Here is a 20,756-nt window from a genome sequence, read left to right on the forward strand (position 1 = left end):
CTGACTTATGTCACCTCCACAAAGGTCCCTTTTGCCTGTGACAGACTAGTGTGAATAATGCATAACCATAAAATTCTGATTATCTTCTTTTGGTGCACATGTATGGAAATGATCATAGTTCAAAGAGTTCTAGTCATCTATTGTAGTTGATGCTCTTTTCTCTGTCTGTTCCAGTCAGAGCTTTTGCTTAGGTGTGGTAATTTGCAGACTTGTGGGCTGTGAGAGATGGGCCTCCACTAACCAGTGTCACTGAACAGAAATACATGCACTTTTAACACATGACCTTCAGCTCTGCAGTTTATTCTGCCCTGGAATGGCCCCCTGAAAGAATACACCTGTATAATATGGAATCATAGCCAATATACAAGTTGTATTATGCTGTATGCAGTCACTGTCATCATACAGTGATCACATATGGATAACCTACAGTATAATATGTCTCTTCAACTTTCAAATTCAGGAGACCATCTCTTTCTGAGAATTGTCTATAAACTTTCACCTGTATACTAATGAATTTACTGCTCAAACTGTAAACAATGCTTTAATTACAAACAGTTGTGCTTGTCATCTTTTTGATATCAAAAGACGATGTGAAGTCACTCAAAGAATTTGGGATTGACTCTTTTGAGTTGTTATCAAATATTGATTTAAACTGATATTCTGATCTGTGGTTAGTAGAATGAGCAAGGCACACTGTAAGATAGGGGGTCGTGTGTGCAGTTTGATGGCAATAATGTATGTCCAAAATAGAGCACAAGTAATGATCATACGAAGAGAATTCAGTTTAATCTGGCCTCATTCTCTGCTATTCTGAGTTGGGAGACCTGTGGGGCGATTTATTGCAGTGCTTCCATTCGCCAAAGTTTACATATTTCATCATCTCCTTCACGGGAGGTTCACGAAAATATTTTTCTCTTTCTGAGGTCGGTCATGCTGATTGAGAACAAAGCTACTCTGAATGAGAGCTGTACTGTGTTTTAGCAGGGAGGTGGGATGTCTTTCATGGAGTCCATTTTAGTTGGAGTGGGTGTGTCAGCATCCCAGAAATCAATTGATAACTACTGCCCAGGGCTATAGATTCAGTTTATCACTACTAAAAAAGAAAGGAAGATTTCTGTGTGAACTGTGGACACTTACCACATTTGTCGATGATTGACTTTTAGGGGACTATTTGTTGTTGTTTTTGTTTCTTAGGCTTTATTCTTTTGGCCTGTGCTACATTTTCAATGGAACTGGATGACTCTTCCTCAATCATAATGGAATGTTGAATGGGTTTATACATGGCTTGTGCTCTTGTTTTGCGTTAAATTGGTAGGAAACTTGGAAGGTTGATTGATTGAGGCTGGTGTGCACTGTTTTGTCATCTGCTGATTTTCCTACACTCTGTATGGGTGCTGCTGTCCTGGAATTTACAATTCATGATGGATGCTCTTATTTGGGGATTATAAAGCTGTTTTGAAATAGATTATGACATTTTTTGACGGTATTGTGCAGAATAGATGGCGTGTTGATCAATGATACAGTGTATGTGAGATGCTTTTATAATATGCAGCAGAATAAATTGACTTTGTCTGTGCAGGCTGGATTATGCATCTGACTTGAATGTCTTTGATCTGTCATGAATGATGAAGTTATGGATATATCCAGTGCCAATGGTCCTGGAGAGGAGGAGAGAGTAAGGAAGACATCCCAGCATAAACCAAATCATGGTGACGTCAGGCAGAATGAAATAAGCAATGGGCAAAGAACTGGAAAGGTTATCGACATAAATGGAAAAAACAGTGGCCAGGTAAATGGCAGAACTGGGCGCGCTGCGCATTCCAATGGACATCCAAATGGCCATCACAGTGGTCCCCGCAATGGGCGCCTCGTGAGGAACGGACGATCATGTACCGCAGCCAGGAGGGTGCGTCGTCCACAGGGCTGGCAGTGGTGGCTGACCCTAGCCTGTGGAATGTGTGTGGGTTTTGGAGCCGGGGCAGCGTACTCCTGCTTCCTTTACATGCTCCATGAAAACAGACTCTGGTTCACCCACATCAAGGTGAGTTAGTTCAACAAAGGCTTCCTGTTGCCATGGCTACCTATGTTGCCTCAACTGAGCAAGAAGACTTTCTTCCCCTCCCCCACAACTTTCTCAAATTGCATGAAATGTTCTATTCAAAATCCAAAAATTGACTTCAATCATAATACACAAAACATATCCAGAGTTAAGTGAGACAATTAAAAAAGTGAAAACCTATGCATTCAGGCATTAACCCCCCTACAATCCCAGCTGCTAGCATTTTCTTTGATTGATTGCTGGACTTCATGCATGAGCATTGTTCCAGAGCAAACAAAAATTATCCACAAAATGTTTGCTTACAAAGGTAAAGCAGCCCTTCATTTCCTTTTAATGATACAAGGTAACATGATTCTTGTCCATTGCAGCTGAGGTTTTGTGGTCAGCTTACAAGTCATAAGCATGTCATATCCTGATTCATTCATTCATCTATATCTTTATATCATGTATTTTTGTGCTTAAGTCTCTTTTTGTCATCAACACAGTTTCTTTGAATTTAATGACATTGTCTCCATTTAGAATTAAAAAAAAAGAATATGTATGATTGACACTTGTTTCATATGTCACTTGTCAAAAATACAAAAGAATGTCTGATGTAAAAGCAAAAGAATCTAGAGCATAAGACTAACTGGCTTGTGTTTCAGGTATAATAGATATCAGTATGGAACTGACAAAATAACTCTTTAGTACTGTAGTAGTCTTTCTATTCTACTATGATCAGATTAAACAGTGTCAAGAGAATGTTGTCATTGTACCAACTGAATTTAGCCTTGCTGTTAATGCAAAGGGAATGTTCTTCCTGTCAGATGGGCATTGGGTAGCATACTGATGTACTGTACATTACAATACACTGATGTCAAAATTGTATGATGATGAAAGTAAAGTGGTATTAATACTGCATTCAGTTTCTTATCTCCAGCTACTCCCTCATGACACTGGTCATAAGTACACTATGTCAGGAATAGTATTTTGATAACAGTATTGATAATGATTGTGATTGAATATTGTACATATTTATATACATTGTAGTTTACAAAGATGATCACTTTTATAGTGGTCTTAACAGCTGCACAATCAAAAAATGCAAATGCTGCATGAAGAATTTGTTTCGCGCGCTTCTCTGGCTGTATGTTTTAATCTTTTACCTCAGTGATATGTGTGTGTGTGTGTGTGTGTGTGTGTGTGTGTGTGTGTGTGTGTGAGTTAACCATTCTCCCCAAAAAAGTGTCCTTTTGCAGTGTCTTTAATAGTTGTTGACATTGACACCAGGTTACATATTGCATGCACTCAGTATGCAGTACATACATGTAATGTAATTGATGTGACATGTATGACATTTAAGCAGTGATTTGCTCTTCTTGTCATGTTCATATGCCTTTCCCTATGTATGTCACTCAATGTAGTATGATTAGTTTCATAGTGTTGTAATGGTATCAGAGTTATTCTACTATTTTTGCAGAGTTCACATAGAACTTAGAAGAGGATATCATCTGATTTGATCATTACTCAAACTGTGCAAGAGATGTTTGTTGTGTTTGTGTGTGCGTGTATGTGTAGGGTATTCTCATAGGATTGACCCTGTCAAAGCTACAAGTGTACTTCTGGAGAATACCATAAAAGTCTTTACATTATGTAGTTGCAGCTACAGTAGATGATCATGACAAAATCAAAGGAAAGAGTAGGCTAGGGATGTGATATCTGTGTATTGCATATCATAATTCATATTGTTTCTTTCTGTGTGTGTCTCTTCAGTTGTGATTTGTGTTTGAATGTGATACCTACAATGTATCAATACATTATTACACACACACACACACACACACATACACACAAACGAACGAACAAACAAACAAACAAACAAACAAACAAAATAGTTACCATGCTACAAAAATACGCAGCAATTTTTAAAAAAAGTTCTTGTGTACATCTTCCAATGCATTATACATCATCATCAGAATTTTGATATTGATTGCATAATATGACTGTTGAAATTGTGATAATGTCAGTTTGTTCTGAAATACTGTTGACACAACTTTTATGTACACATGTATTTTCTTCTGTTTTAAACCAAAAGTGGGACTTCTGAGTGCAATGTGACTCTGACACTGTACATACCTCACTTCATTTCATTCTTACTTTCATGGAGGAACAAGATGATCGCGCATTACTGAGGCAGGGAGCGGTTGAAGAGGTGGGCGGGCATCGATCCACACCTCCTTGAAATGAGTCTGGAGGCAGTGGCATGGGAATACATGGGAGTACATGACTGATATACATGCGAAGGACATGATGAGACATTGACCTTTGCCCTGCTAATCACAATGGGGATGATACTTCCCCCAGGGCACTCCCTTGGGAAGATATTGTCAGGAGTTGGGTTCACAAAAAAAAAGAAGAAAAAAAAACCTCTTTAAATGTCACCACAGACACATAGTGCTGGAAATAAGACACTGGGTCTCACTCCTACACTCTTATGTGTAGGCCTAGTACTGTATATTGTTTCTGGGTGACAAAAGCTTGTATCTCAAATTTTGGTGAAAAACACTTGTTTGGATTAATCATCAGATAATCAGTTACATTCTAATATTAAAGTGATGTCTTGTCCAAATCTGTGTGTAGCCGTTTTATTCCAAACATGAAGCCACCATGGCATGTCTATTAAAGGACGGGGCATCCTATACCTTGGAGCTTTTGTTTCCATGTTTTGTTTTGTTGTTTTGTTTTTTTTTGCTCTCCTGAACATTCGACATTTTTTGAGATACAATGTTTTGTAGCCCTAACAGTGTGTGTGACTTTGATTCCATCAAATAAAAACCAAGGATACCATGTTGACGACCTCTGCAAGGGTTGATGATATTTTAGGTAGTTCCTACTATTTATATTTTCTCTCATTAATCTTTAATCAGACAGAAATTATGTCCCATTCTATTACCGGTTCTTGCAGTATTGCATCTAGATGAAGAATGAAATTAAAATTGCATTCAATGGGAAGTACAGTTAATGGTCTTCTGTGGTAAGATTTGGTTAAACCTCTTTTGTGATCCGTGATTTCAAATAATTCATTCCCTTGTAATCAGTCAAATCATTTTAATTCAGGCTAAGTGATGAATAAACCATGATTCTGGAATATGAGATATTCCACTTTGTGTGGCTTACTCAACTACTAGAAGGCGATCTATTGATGCGATGGGATGTGATTTTGCATAATATTTATCTTGGCTGTGCTGTGAAGTTGATGCTGTATGTACACCATTGAATTGATGAACATTGGTGCCTGATGTAACAACATTCTCAGTTCTTTCAGGTTGCCAGACACATCTAGAGATTAAAGGCATAATTTACCATTTGCAGATGAAACAAAAATCCAGCATTACTGCTTCAAAATGTGACTTAGGGATAGAAACAACCAATGTAAAAATTTGAATTAGTATTATCAATGTTAAGTGTTGTTAAATATACAAAATGTGAACAATAGTTATAATAAAGATGTTTCCAGACATTTAAGAACCATCTACAGTTATGGTTTATTGAGAAAAACAGTAATATCTCCTTATATTTTAGGCTTTATTGCAAAAATTTTATATGGTAGGATGTTTTTTGTGACACAACTGACCTACACATTTGCATCAAATGTGATATCTTTAACATTTTTTAAATCACTGTTCCCAAAGGTAACAGGACCTTTAAAGGGACTGTACGGTACTTGTTGAGGTAGGGATTCATGTTTTGAACATTCCTAAGTAAGATCATGAAAAGCCTCCTATGAAATATGAAAGAGCATGTAATTTTAAGAAGGATTCAATGTTTATTTGATGAAAATTGATTTTCAAATGGCTGAGATATCCAAAAAAGTGCTAATAATAAAAGGCGACATGCCACAACTTTATTAGGATCTCTTTGTTTCACCTTGTTTTTGGATATCTCAGCCATTTCAAAACTGATTTTCATCTAATAAACTTTTGATACCCATTAGAACTACATGCTCTTTGACATCTCATAGAGTGGTTTCTGAATATCTCGCAAAATGTTAAAAGCTAAATCTTCACCTCGACCAGAACTGTACACACCCTTTAAGTCCCTTTTATACAAGGTGATGATGAAGCATCCTGTGTCAAAAATATTGGCTGAAGGATGTTGATTTAGCCTCTCTACGTTTTGTGCATAGCATAATGTTATCAAAAAGTTACATCAAGAATAACATGTGACATCATCACCTTGTAGTCTGAAGTACTATTTTTGGGACCCATCAATTATGTTTCATTCACTGGTGAACCCTTTCAACTCAAACTCGTCAATCACAGTACATTTTAAAGTTTGTACCTCTCCTGTCAGTCAATATCAATATAATATCAGTATTGCTGTACATGCACCTCGTCTCTTTTCTCACCCCCTGGTTACCTCAAACCTCCTATTTCCGTCTTCCTGTTTCATTCCTCCCTAAATGTCATGCCCTGCCTCGCATCTTACTGAATCCTGTCGTGGAATTCAATCAAGCAATTTCTTTCATCCGTTCTTATATTTGCAGGAGGTGGAACGCGAGATCTCATTCCGCACGGAGTCTGGCCTGTACTACTCCTACTATAAGCAGTTCCTCCATGCACCCACAGTTTCGCAAGGTATTGACTTACATGCCAGTTCTGCATTTCATGTGAAGCAGATTTTTTTTTTTTTTTTTCACTAGAGTTGTGCATGTGCGTGGCAATCTGTTCAACTGTAGGTAATGAGATATTTTACCTCCAGACAGCAAATTCACTCCAGTAGACACAATCAGACATGCTGTGTGTCCACCAAGGAACAACAGCAACAAAAAAATCTGTTCTCATACTCATACCCCAAAACAAACTAATCCCAGTTTTCATGACCCCCAAATCAAGGAAATTGATCCTAAGTTGAGCAGAGAAAACATCCATGTAAAATAAGGCACAGTTTAGTGTAAATTGGAATTCCTGCTGTAGTGGATTGTGTAAAGCAGTGATGTTACAGTGCAGATTTCATTCTGTTTTCATATTTTCGGGCCAGATGTATACAACAATTCTTCTCTTGAGACCTTCATCTGCATTATGGGTACATTTATATCTTGTTTTTAATAATTAACCCTTGATTTAAGCAACCAATCTTGGGTTGAACATATGTAATCCTATTACGTCCACAATCAGATGGTTACTTGTTGAATAATTAGATGCAGCATTACCTGAATTTTATGTCATCTACTAATAAATTAGAGACATATGACATACAAACATTTTAAACTCCTTTAAACTTTAAACTCCTTTATTAAATAAGCTTTAAACTTCCTTAAATGGAACTTGTACTGTCTTGTTTTACTGATGTATTGTTTGATACCAAAGTCATTTTAGATATATGGAGTGGTAATGTACTAAGAATCCAAGGTATGAGTTATTGAAACTAGCTGTACTGCTTGTATGACCAACCAGCATGATCCTATTTGCTGAAAGTGAATATATTGCATCGGGACTTTCTTTATTAAATAGCATGTCAAAATTTCAACAAAGTCTCTATGTACTTGAACCAAGATACATATGCATAGCAGTGTTTTCATGGTTGGTAGATTTAGAGTTGGGCAGATTGTGGAAGTCTGTCAAATCTCCTGCAGAATGCCCTGTTACGATGTCAGGACCAGCCAGGGCTATCCCAGGCCAGCTCCTCAGTCATCCTGCTGTTGATGAGCGGGTGCGGTTGACACTGAACCGCAAATGAACTCTGCCTGGGTTCATTGTCTTTTCCAGACCTCATCTCTGCATGAATAGCACTGCCTGCTGTGCGGGTGTCTGATGGATAGTGTCATACTATTGTTGTCTTTCTTTTTTTCCTTTTTTCTTTTACTTTCTTTGTTGTTTGTATGTACAATGTATCTTTGTCTTTACCATGGCTTGTGGCTTTCTGAAATCAGGCACTTCAACATTGGTTGTATGAAGCTGGAAATGTGGGCAATGAAATACATTTGTTAATGCCTCTGCAGTTGTTCCTGACATAATTTTTGAAAGTATTTTGTATGTGTGCATGGCCTCTAGGCAGAGCAGCTCTGAATGAGCTGGAAGGGCTACCCTGCTAAAAGAATACAGAATAGATAAATAAATTAATTAATTCATAAATGAATGAATAGATAAATGAATATGAATGAATAAATTAATTAGAGAAATGAATAGATAGTAAAATGAATGAATGAATGAATGAATGAATGAATGAAATGAATGAATGAATGAATGAATGAATGAATGAATAGAGAAGTAAACTATGTATTGTGGGAGATACCAGTACTTCTGATGACAACATCATTTGTTATATCTAATATTGTTCATTAGATTATTATCATCATCATCATTATTATCAATATGATTAATTTTGTTTATGTGATTATTATTGTTGATGCTGGTTGTAAAAATCACATCTTCATCTTTACATCTAGTTTCAATTTTTATTATCTTCCTCAATCTGCAAAGTGGCAAAAGGCAGTTAGAGTTTCGTATGCGTTTCGTCCATACAGCAGGTATCAAAGTGTAGAATCTGTTGGTCAACTTGCTCTGAAGGTCCAAGGGATTTCCTTATATGCAGTACAAGATTCTAAGCTTTTATACTCATTGAGGACGAGTCCTGAGTATACTCGGGCAAGCATCTACGAGAAATACATGTTGTAGCAAAATCAAACCGTCCTTAACGGGTTAATTGTGAAGTGGGAGGAAAAAGAAAGAAGGAGTGTTGCTGGTAACACAATTGCCTTGGAAATGTTGGCCATATTTACCAGAGATTTCAGTCCCATTCATTCAACTGTTTCAGTAAGTTTATCTGACTAAGATTGCAGAATACTACTTTATCTTTCTCATCAGAAATGGCCACTTCAGGGTGAAACCTTTGACCATCAAACTTGTGATGAACAATATCTTGTAAAAAAAACATACAAACCCAAAACAATTATAGAAATACATGTATACGTGTAGGAAGGTGTGTGATAGTAATTTTGTTAAAAGATACAATATGTATAGTGGGTGTTACCTAAATTAGTTAGGCCTATCAAGGAGGTTTTATACATGGAGTTCCAGCTGGCTGTAATTTATTCAAACAGTTGTCAGATTTCTATAGATGTACAAAAAGAATTCCACAGGTGCACTTGTGCCTTTGATGATCAATGTTCCAAGCCGCCGTCTTGCTGAGCAATCTGAAGATTCATTTTGAACGTTATCATAATGTTGGCCATATTTTGCTTATCTATTTATTAAATGAAATGAAATGAAATTTCACTTAATGATAAAGCATGTAAAACAAAAGTCAATTCCATTCAGAAATTTGCACAAAAGTGTAAATCAGAGCTGTATTATGTGAAAATGTTTAAAACTGTACCATCCTGGAAAGCTGGTTTTATCACTTTTCGACTTAATTTCCCCAAATGAAACTAACATGTAATAATCTTCAAGTATAATTCTTTATTGATAGATATATCAGATTAGTGCCCGCATATGCCCAGTCGAGTAATTTTCATTTTCATTTCAGCATTTTTTCCTCAATTTCTGTTCGCGCATCCTCGTGTCTGTAGCACCTAACTTTTATAAGAAGGGATAGCGAAAAGTAATTACCATCACAAAGACATATCTTCCTTTGAAAGTGGCTGGTGATTATGCAATGAGACACGAGTCAATTGTTTTCGTATCGGCGGCAGATCCTGTTTGGCACATGCTTCAAATATTTTTGAGCGACGGCTTCGAACACAGATCAAAGGGAATAACTGTTGTTACTCCATCTCTTCAACCTCCTTGGGCCTACATACATGCAGCTGTACATACTAGAGTAGTTCTCCTCTGTCCAGTTCTTTGTGTACAGCTATGATTTTCTCCCATGCCTCTGTCCTTCCGATAGCTAGCTTTGGTCTTTGGGTGCTATCTGCTTGTTAGATGCTACCTTTGCTGGATCTTTTAACTGGATTTTGTGGATGAGAAACATCATCAACCTATTAAGTCTAGCTCAATATGTGCCACAGGTACAGCTGCTTTTAAATGATATTTTCATTGACATTATAAAGATATCTTTATCTCATTCTTGTACTTTTCTTAGGTTCTATTGTCTTTACTTTTGGCCATTAATTTTTGTTTGTCCAAGTGCTTTATATACATGTAGATCCATAGATTTTTATGAGTGGTAATAATAGGGAGGCAGTTGTTCTTTTTATCTTATATAGTTCAGTTCAGTTCAGTTCAGTTTATTTTCATTCATCATAAAATACATAAGAATACAAAGACATGCGCATACAACTACAAACTTAGAAAAACTTGTTTCATGTGAATGGGGATCAACAAAAAGAACTTTAAAGTCTTATGACACGTTAACCCCGGAAATGTGAAATATTATATTAAGAAGGACACAAAACACAGACACAACCGTGCAATCATAAAAGAAGTAGATAGCGTTACAAAAGAAGCCTTCAAACAAATCAGTGACAGGAAGAATACAAACTAATAAGATGATCTTGATATGCACGTTTAAAACCATTAAGGAATGGGATATTTTTAAGTAGGAGCCGTAAACTATTCCAAAGGATTGGACCTTTAAAAAAGATAGTGTTTCTATAAGCATTTGTTCGGACCAAAGGAAGGTGAAAATGACCGGAGTTTCGTGTATGATAATAGCTGTAAGTAGTCAGCAGAATGTGTCAATAAGGGCATGAATTGATAGAGCTGACGGTAGAAATGGGTGGGCCTGTTCTGGATACCTTGGCGCTGTGTGCCAAGATCAATTTCCTTGGGAACAGATGTGGCTTTCTCCGCACCAGCATGAATATCCATTAGCAAGCCGCAGGGGTACTGCGACACGTCAATGATGAAACAGAACTCCCCAGATATGACAACTTGAACCTGAACTTGTGAGTGCTGTCAGAGAAGGGAGAGTGAAGGTTGTTGTAACACACTGAAGTAAACCATTTTTGCTTGTGATTAGGTAATGCCACTGAAGAAGAATATACCTCAAATATATATTAGACATTGAATCCTATATATAGTATACATCAGTGATATTTGAGGGATGTGGGTCAATCTGGTCAAAAGATAAGTGCTTTTAAAGTTCTCGTCAAATCCATATGCTATCATTGTTGGATTGGAAAACTACAACAAAGGATGTCACAATAGGGCAATAATATGAAGAGGATGTAAAGAAAATTCCACAAATTTCATGAAAGTCTTTATGAAAAGTACTTTTTCTTTTGACTTTTTACTGATATGTGTTGAAGGTAATATCATTCCCTCTGCCTTTTGGAAGAGGTAAGTCAAGTACTCTTTCATTATGCTGGAAAAAGGAATTTATTCAAAATCAGATTCTGAGTGGTGATTTGATTTCACGTAATGAAATCAACTGTTGGATTTGCTGCAAGATTTTGCATAATATTCATAAGAGCTAATGCCTTTGAGAGATGGTTATATGTCAAACTTGAAATTATTTGGGAAAGAGAAGCTGTGACCCTTTAAGTTCAGCCACACCGATTGACAATTTGCTTGTTGTTCAGGCTCTGTTTATTACACCTTATGAGTGCAGTGAATGTGACGACTATGAGCTCAGTGGGGCTTCAATTGAGTCACTCTAAATATCTGAGATGCCTGTTACCGGTGAAAGGGAAGAGGCTGTTAAATATCTGCGCTGTGTGCGTCATCTCAGACCTTGTGAGGAAAACATCTGATCTTGATAGAAGACACCTGAAGAAGGCAGTAGTTCACACTTTGTCCGGGAAGTGATGGAAGGACAGACTGGATCTATGCAAGTGCTTGTTTGCAAGATCAGACATTGCCCTTACTTTTTGTTTGTTTGTTTGATTTTCTTTTTTCAGAGATACATTATATGGAGGAATGTATGCCGTCTGTTTAACAGTAATTTAGCTAATCAGCAGTGCCTTCTGTAGACTCTCTGCAAATTGGATTAAATTGCTTGTGCCCGACCCTTATAATGAGCAAAATGAGAAGAGAGTTTTTTTTTTTTTTTTTTACAGTAGCCTCCGACATTATTTTTTTTTTTGTAGCAATAAATGCTGTTATTGTGTTCTTTTTTTTTATAGAACTGACAGAAATAAGAGCTGCAGAGAAATCTACCTGACAATGCCTGTATTGGGCTAGGCACAGATTCAAGATTCCTTTTTCATTTTGTGTGAAAAAGTACCCTGCAGTATTGTGCGAAAATTTTGTGGAAGGTTTGTTCACAGTCTGAATTATGTAGTTATGTATTTCCCATTTGACAGTTATGATAGATTGGATCCCTGAGGATACCTTTGCCTGTTCATCCATCTGGTAGACTAAAAAAAAAAAAAGAAAAAAAAGAAAGAAATTTAAAAGCAACTTCAATGACAACAACAGAGAGGAAAATGAGATGAGGAATCCCGTGCAGCATGTAGGACGAAGGGAAGCGGGGGAGCAGGAACAGGGAGTTCCCCTTTTCCTGTCTTACTCACCAGCTGATACTTTAATCTGTATGACATGTACGGTGATAAACCAGCTCTGTTACCAGCATACCCAAATGGCCATAGTGTAGGTTGCAATGTCTGAGACCAGCAGTTTAACAACAGTAATAAAGCAAGAAATATTTTATTTAATAGTGAATGTGCTAGTTACAAACACATTGCTTATGATGTCCTGATCGACCATCACAGCTGATTTTCTGGTGATATTTATACTATTGTTGCTGTATGTGATATCCTGATACCCTGTGTTTGTATTATTGTTATCAAACTGTTGTCATTCATCATCATTCTTATTGTATCCCCCCTTGATGAATACTGGTTAGTGGTAAGGTTAGAGTATTAGACTTTGGGTAGGGTTAGGTTTAGGGTTAGAGTTTGGGTTGATGGTTAGGATTATTATAAAGTTCAGGATTAGGATTAGTGTTAAGGCTGTAATTACCCAGGGGGTAATTGCCTTAGAACTGATGATGATGATGATGATGATGATAGTGATGATGATTATAATGAGGATAGCAATGGCAGAGCCGTAGGTCTCCCTGATTCTGTAGGGAGCTCCCTGAACACTACAATTTATCCTCATATCCTGGCAACAGAATACAAAAGCCTCCATGATATGGATGTTATTTTAGCCTATCAAGGTCCATGTAATACACAAGTCTCTCCATGATTGTCGTGGAATCTCTCTCATTTTGATGTGCAAATTTTGTCAACCTTGTCCTGGTATTGTGCTGTTGAATAGTATTTCATTGTTATGATCATAACTCTGATTATATTCTTAGGCATTTCATACCTGTTGTACCTACAGTGTATGCAAGGAATACTGATTATGATGACTGAACAAGTAGAACACAAGGTTGCTCACACTTTTATTGTCATGGAGACACAGTTATCTGTGCCTCTTATTATCAATTGATTGCAAGGTGGCTTGATGACAGCAGCTCCCTGTCTTTAAAAATGAATTTTAAAGTGCAGAGTGATCTGACCTAAAGATAGTATTATATAGCAGGCAACAGAAGTAGTGCATAAAAGAAAGAATTCTATCAATGTTGTTAGTGTATTTACTGATGACATGTGGGTGGAGGGAACAATGAGTGTCAGCACCAGTGCTTGTTCAGTCACAGCTGACAGAATGACCCACAGTCCTATCGTCTACCCTGTGTAGAACTACATTGTAGCATTGCCTTGGATGAGTTTCTCCCTGTTCTTTGTTTGCCACCGAGGTATGATATAAACATACAGAGTCAGATAACATGTGGTTTGTGCGGTTAATGTGGTTTATATGAGACTACATTGCTGGTCCAGGGGGGTCAACCATGATATGTACTGTTTAATATCATACATGCACATATATCCATTTCTTTTCTGAATTCCACCTGCCAGAGATATGGACTATTAATTTCTGTAGATACAGCCCAGAACAAATGATCTTATCTCATTAATCTGATTGTCTTTTGTATCAATCAATGGATTGGTAAAATCCCTTCATTTTCAAATAATGAAGGTGCTACACACAATAATTACTGATCCGTGCTGTACACCACCTGCTTTTCTGCTGACATCCAAGGTTGAGATAAAGCCTAAATTTATATTCTTATAGGCTTAATTACTAAAGAGCTCAAGAAACTGCGTTTGAAAGATCTTCCATAACCTCAATGGTACATCGAGGGAACTTTGAATGACCCAAAAAGAGGAAATATGCATGAATGATAATCACTCACACGCATCATTGTCTGTGTCAATAATTATTGCAAGGATGTCTCAAGTGTAAAAGTAATGGCCTAGAGGAAAGAACATACATGTCTACCCCCTCTCCCCCCCTCCCACGCATACAATCAGATACACGAGCTGAGCTCTGATCTTGAACTTGTCCCCATTGTGGTTGACCAGAGGCAGGGTAAACCACAGCAGGTGGAAATTGATGCCTCTGGAAAAGTGTGAATCCCTCCCTCCGGCTTTTGTCCCTCACTGTCTACTTTTTCCCCTCTTTGTTTTTCTCAAGCCATCTGAATAATTCTTTGCCGAGTGACAGGCTTGTCTCAGAGGATGGGAAGCAAGTATCAGGTGATGCCCCCTGAGACGGGTATCATGCTTTGAAGTAGGAGAGAGGTTTCTGTCTTCTGATTGGAATGTGTATGATCTCAAGGTTTTAAAGCTCTATAGCAGGTGTAGTGAAAGAAGAGTGCCACTGACAAACTGGCAATTGTTGGTGCAGCTAGCATGATATACAGATTCCTCCATAGCTACAGTATGTCCATTGTATTGGGAAAGAAGTTGGGTAAATTTACTATAGTACAATATGCTGATGATACCCCCCCCCTCCCCCCCCCCCCTCAAAAAAAAAAAAAATGATGTGTTGTTGAACTACATGCACAGGAAAGGAAAGGAAACATCAGTATATTGATTGACATTACTTCGGTGGTCACTGTGGGTCTAGCTGTGTCAGAGGCATACAGGCACACATACATTTTCATGTCCTGACAGATAGAATGTTGCTTGAATGTCCATGACTTTTATCTCAGAAAAGAAAAAAATCCGTATGACCTTTTCAGACTGTGAATGATTGCTCAAAGTAATGAGCTATTTATTGGAAGATCTCTCCATTCAGTGCACAATCCGAAGACCTGCCATTCGGTATATACCATTACCCTCATTAATCCTCCAGTTGTGTGAAGCTAGAATGTCTCACTCACTCACCACAACGTGAGGATTCTCTAGACTTTAGCCTTCCACAGCTCTTTTGATAGAAACATGCCTAAACTTTATTACAGTTTGCTCGCAATAATATTCTTTTAATAGTTGGAAACCAGAGATTTAGATAAAGTGAGAATTGATGTTTGGGTTGTTAACCAGCATTCCTTCCTAACTTTATGGAAACCCAATAGATATTTTCCCGACCTAACCGGGAGTTATTTTCGATGGAAGCTGTCAAAGCTTGATTCAAATTTCCATTCTCAGACAACTTTTCATGAAAACTGAGTGACATTGGCAATGACTGGTATCTTCCTTTAAAGTCAGAAAATCCTTTTTCAGAGTCTGCAAGAGCAAGTGAGAAGGGAGTGTGGATACGGGTTTGCAAGGTCACAGGAGATACGATTTCAGCTCTGTGGAAACTTTATCAGAAACATGGGCACAGAGTTCATAAGGCTGGATTGGGTTGTCATCATTGATGAAAAACTTTGGCCAATATAAAGTATGTGAAGTGCCTCCAGTAACATTGGTTTCTCTGGCATCAATCTAAAAGGTATAATGAGAAATATTTCAGTTAGACATGTTCTTTCAGAAGAGAGGATATATATGTGACAGTGCACCTCAAAACAAACAAAAAGTCGCCAGACATGAATTTTTAGTTAAGACCATATTCTGAAAAAGCAGACTGTAAGCTTTAAAATGATGTTTAATTCAAATCAAATAGACCCTCCTAAGCTATCTAAATATTGGAAAGAAAGCACAAACTCAGGAAAAGTGTGAACTGAGAAAAGAGGCTCTGAAGTACAGTGTCTATTCAAGCGCTTAATCTTTACCTAACCGTGCAGGCTGTGCGATGAATGGGACAAAAAACAGGAAGCAAACCGCCAGAGTAACAACAATGAAGGGATTATCAGATTAAACTGAAATTGAGCATGCCTCATTAACACATTCTGTCCATAATTAATGCCAACTTTCAAAGCAGTAGCACTATCCTCTCAAAAGTTATTAGAGTTGAAAGTGAAGAGTGTGGACAAGGTTTTTCAGAAATGAAAAAGGGATTCTAAAGACACACCTAATCACACTATTCTACCAAAAGTGTTCGAGATAAACTGCTCAAAAACACACTTTCCTGCCAGTTTTATGATATCAAATTTTAGCATAATGTAAAAGAAGACCCGCTCTTTCAGAAAATATGAAAAAGTCAAGTTCGGCTAGGTTGACCCATTTCACTTATTTTCAGTCCTCACGAAAAATCAGTGTGTGCGACTTTATGTTCGTTTTGAGGTGCACGGTCACATATAGAATAGATGCTTTGTGTGTGTGAGTGTTCAAGATTATCAGCTAAATGTACCTGATTTCAAGATAAGATTCAATTTCAATCTATGTTTTGTACGTAGGATTCTGATATCTTCTCTGTTGATTGATATGATTGCAAGTTGTACCCTGACTGTGTGTATTACACAGCTAGTGAGAGAAATACACCTTTGTACAGTTGATGGTATCAGTAGTTTGTGACATGATTTATGCTAAAATATCAAATGCATACTTGCGCGAAGTTTGAATCACCACTGTAGATACGATGGTATTTTTTGATGTATTAATTCTAGCATTTTGTGGTCTATTTTGTGGTGTATTTATAGTCACATTACAAATTGTCATGCAAAATACCATGGTATCTCACCATCGGTGTGATTACACCTCATGTCACCACCGCTTCATATCATTGTGAAATATCTTTCTCCCTCCCACTTCTTCTTCCTGTGATGGATCTGTGATTATCTGCAGCTTCATAGTTGCTAGAATTCTTAATTGATTTGTGTGACTTTCTGTCATTTTGCTGCAGGCTTTTATGAGTTGACCCATGACAACATCACAGAGAACTGGAGAACCATCAACATCCTGGAGAGATTCAATATCTACCAGGAGGTCTTCCTAGCTCTCATCTACAGGAGTCTACCTTTTATCCAGGTGAGTCCTCATTTTAAGTTACACTGTAGTAATAACTTTGTTATTTTCAATCCCTCTTCAATTTCACAGAATTTCCACCAGCTTGCAGTAGCCACTTGCATGATTATCATTTTATGCTCTTGGGATAAAACTTTTGCCTAATATGATAATAAATAATCAAAAGCTTTATTGCATTTGAAGGTGTTCCTTTTTTTATATTTCCTTTGTTGAAAGATAAATATGGCTCATGATCCATGTAAACGTGTAACCTAATGTGAGATAAATCCTGTATTGACTGTCAAATTGTGTGTGACTTCAACCCTAACATACAATGTAGAGTCAAAGGAATGAGGCCTTAATGATCTCCTTTGAAAGTTATTATTATTATTATTTTTTTTTTTTTTGGGGGGGGGGGGGGGGTGGTCTTTGTAGTTTTTGTTTGCATTCTTATTTTTAGGCCATTCTAATTTCCAACAGATGTCATCTGAAGATGCCATCTTATAATAGTTGGCACCATGAATTGAGTCATGTAATATTTCTACTATGCAGATTGTCATTGTAATCTAGGGGTTGCTTTATACCTGTTTGAAACACACCTCCCCATTACATTTTAGATGAGAAATATCTAATCTGGCATAAATGTAGGAACACGAGTTGAAGAATAGTAAACAATGTGCACTGAGTGGCAGGAATGGCACTATTTTACTGGTGGCTTGAAACAGTGTATGATGTGTATTTGTTGTATAATCCCTCCGATAAATCTGAAAAATAGGCTGTAAATTTGGTTGTTTATTTACATATATTGCGATGCAGACAATCAGGGTACCGTGACAAACGCGATTTACATAGCTACTTGGTCTACGAGGCTGATATCAAAAGCTCTGTACACACACCATCGAATAATCAATGCCATGTCTTGTTTATGATGGCATTCATAGTATAGTGCTCCATACCATGAATGTTGTCATGGTACATAACATTTTCCCACATCAACATTTTGTTTTCAACACTTTTTGAACATCATGGCAATGTAATGTTTGATCGCATGATGCTATGTAGACAAATAACTTCACAGGAATTGTTCTATGAGGGATATAATATTTCATCGTGGTTGGAGAAGTTTTGTGGACTCAGTGCATGTTTCTCTAAGTATTGATAACATATGTGCTCTTGAGTCTGGGCATTCAAGTGTGTGATGCCAATTATCAGCTCAGTGAACCTAATCCATGGAGATTTAGATGAATTTGCAGATTCTGACAGCTAAACCTGACAGCGATTTATAATACCACAATGCAAAGGAACAATACAGTTGAAATAGAGTGCCATCGCCCCCATGACATTCCTTTATCTTTAATAATATCAGCATAATGTGTGGACCGTTATCTCCTTCTTTCATACTAAGGTAAACAATGCTATTAAAAAATGCATTGTTTACCTTGTTCATTCATCTGGATCAAGTGTACTTCATGAAAGTGTCTTGGCAATATTTTGTTCGAAAGCTAATTTCCCTTCTAATGATTGTATTCAATGGTGTCTGTTTAATATTGAGTGCCATTTGAACTGTTTGGAAGCACTGAATTGCAAAGTGCTATTATAAACTGTTGATGTCAGTCAAACCATTAAAAGAAACTGCTAAGAATATCAGTCTCACTGCATACAGAAAAAAAAAAGAGACTATCATCCATGTGAATGAACTCCTAGATGTCGATCTGTGAATGTGTCCCATTGATCTGTTGTGCCCACAGAGCCGTCTACTGCCAATCTTCTTCTACATCAATACTGTGTTTGTCCTCCATGGTGTCTACTTCACAAGTCTCTTTGCCACAGCCTGGCTGCTCACTAACTCCTGGCTGGCAGGCTTGTTGGCTTGCACCTTCTTCATTGCAAACAAGTAAGTGGGTTGAGCACATAGAACATTTCACAAAAGGTATGAATGCCATTTGAAACTGTTAAAAGGAGTTGATTTGCATTGAAAAAAAAATTGTCTTGAACACAAAAGCTCTTTTGCATGCAGTCATCCTAGATTCATCTCCAGTAGAGCTGTGGAAAAGATGTTCCTAATGACAAATTTGTAATGGGTTACATACAAATACATTTCCATTATCAAAACAGATGAGATATATTTTTCAAACATTGTCATCAATCATAATTTTATGCATTGGTAATGTTGAGATGCCTATGTAATAAAGTGTCAGTTAATTCACTGATGTATATGCAGTCATAATATTTCAATTCCTTCAGTGTCTGGTTTTTACTGTTTTATTGCATTTATTCAAGAAAGTTGTTCTTCCAGATATGGATTCTTCTTTAAAAGATGATATTGTCCTAATTCCATCACTGTATAAAGACTAACAACAAAAGCATGTAAACTTGGCAAAGAGGATGAGATTGTGTCTGATATGTGACCTCCTTCTCACACCTGTATTCCCCCAGGGATGACACCACTAGAGTGGACTATACCATACCCCTCAGGGAGAGCTTCGCCCTGCCTTTCCTCTATGTCCAGCTGGCCCTTATTACCCACTACCTGAGACCTTCGCCCCATGCAAAGAGACAGGTGAGGCCCTTACAACCCCAGTGCTCACCGGTAGAGAGGCACGGTAGTTGGCCCCCTCAGGGTAATTTCCTGTTTTTTGGGGGGAACTGCTCTTGTCACATTTTCTGTTACAAATTTTCCGTGGTATAGACTTCATCAAAATTGTGTCAGAAGTCATCACCCTCGTGATGGAGAGTGAGTATCAATGTTGCTGGATGATGATATTATTATCTGGATACCAAAAGCTGAAACAGATACACATAATCACACTGGATTTGTTGGCGTGAAAAATTGGCAGTTAGTAGTGTTTTCTGCAGATTATGCTGTATGCTGTTTATACAATTTTGTACCTATAGATTGCCACTAGAACAAAAAACTTGGTAACCTTGAGCAATGTGGATGCAGAATTTTAATAGCATAGAATGAAGAAAGAAAAGAAAAGAAAAAAGGTAACTGTATTCTGTAGCTCTTTAATATTATTATCATTATCATTATAATCATTGGTATTATTTTCATCATAATTGTCTGTTAATTGTTTTCATCATCATCATCCTCATCATGAACAGTAGTAGTAGAAGCAGAAGTATTGCCATTGTACAGCATATTTTCAGTGGATGGCAGGAATAAAATGGATGATCGCATAATTTCAGAGAAATTTTAAACAGCTTTCTGGGAAAGAAGTGCCAAGCACATTTCATGGCTTTGAATTATTTGCTTGATGGAAGTCGTACCTGCAACATACAAGTATGTGACATATGTCACTCACACAAGCAGGAATGCATGGCAGGTACATACAGCTCAGATCACACATGCTTTGGTGAAAAGCGACACTCTATGCTGCATCTTATAGCTTTCGATAATGTCCTGGTAAGATGTGTCGCTTGCCCGTGAGCAAACTGGGAGCCAGTCTCCAAAGTGGAAACCGAGGCACGTTTGATCAATATTTCATGTGTGTTACTGATACGCCAGGCTGTTATGGGTATCAGAATGCAAATTGTGCATCCATCGCCGAGACAGCGCTAATGAAGATTGGGTTTCTAATGCATGTGACCTACTTGAATGTGTTTGTACAGAGAGCC

At 37.4% G+C, this 20,756-nt stretch overlaps 1 protein-coding gene across 1 annotated transcript in view; it reads left to right on the forward strand.

The window, feature by feature from the left end:
* Nucleotides 1-1,277: 1,277 nt before the first annotated feature.
* The window catches only part of LOC139725639 (protein C-mannosyl-transferase DPY19L3-like), a 46,234-nt gene continuing 26,755 nt past the window's right edge, over nt 1,278-20,756 (forward strand). Inside the window, exons 1-5 of the mRNA XM_071636730.1 lie at nt 1,278-2,041; nt 6,585-6,675; nt 17,038-17,162; nt 18,887-19,032; nt 19,575-19,698. Coding sequence (XP_071492831.1) covers nt 1,619-2,041; nt 6,585-6,675; nt 17,038-17,162; nt 18,887-19,032; nt 19,575-19,698 — 909 coding nt within the window. The 5' untranslated portion in view covers nt 1,278-1,618. The remainder of the gene's footprint in view (nt 2,042-6,584; nt 6,676-17,037; nt 17,163-18,886; nt 19,033-19,574; nt 19,699-20,756) is intronic.

This window comes from Diadema antillarum, unplaced genomic scaffold (assembly GCF_040938485.1).
Source record: "Diadema antillarum isolate AM-2024a unplaced genomic scaffold, OU_Dant_1.0 seq00000053_RagTag, whole genome shotgun sequence".
Taxonomy (NCBI): Eukaryota; Metazoa; Echinodermata; class Echinoidea; order Diadematoida; family Diadematidae; genus Diadema; species Diadema antillarum.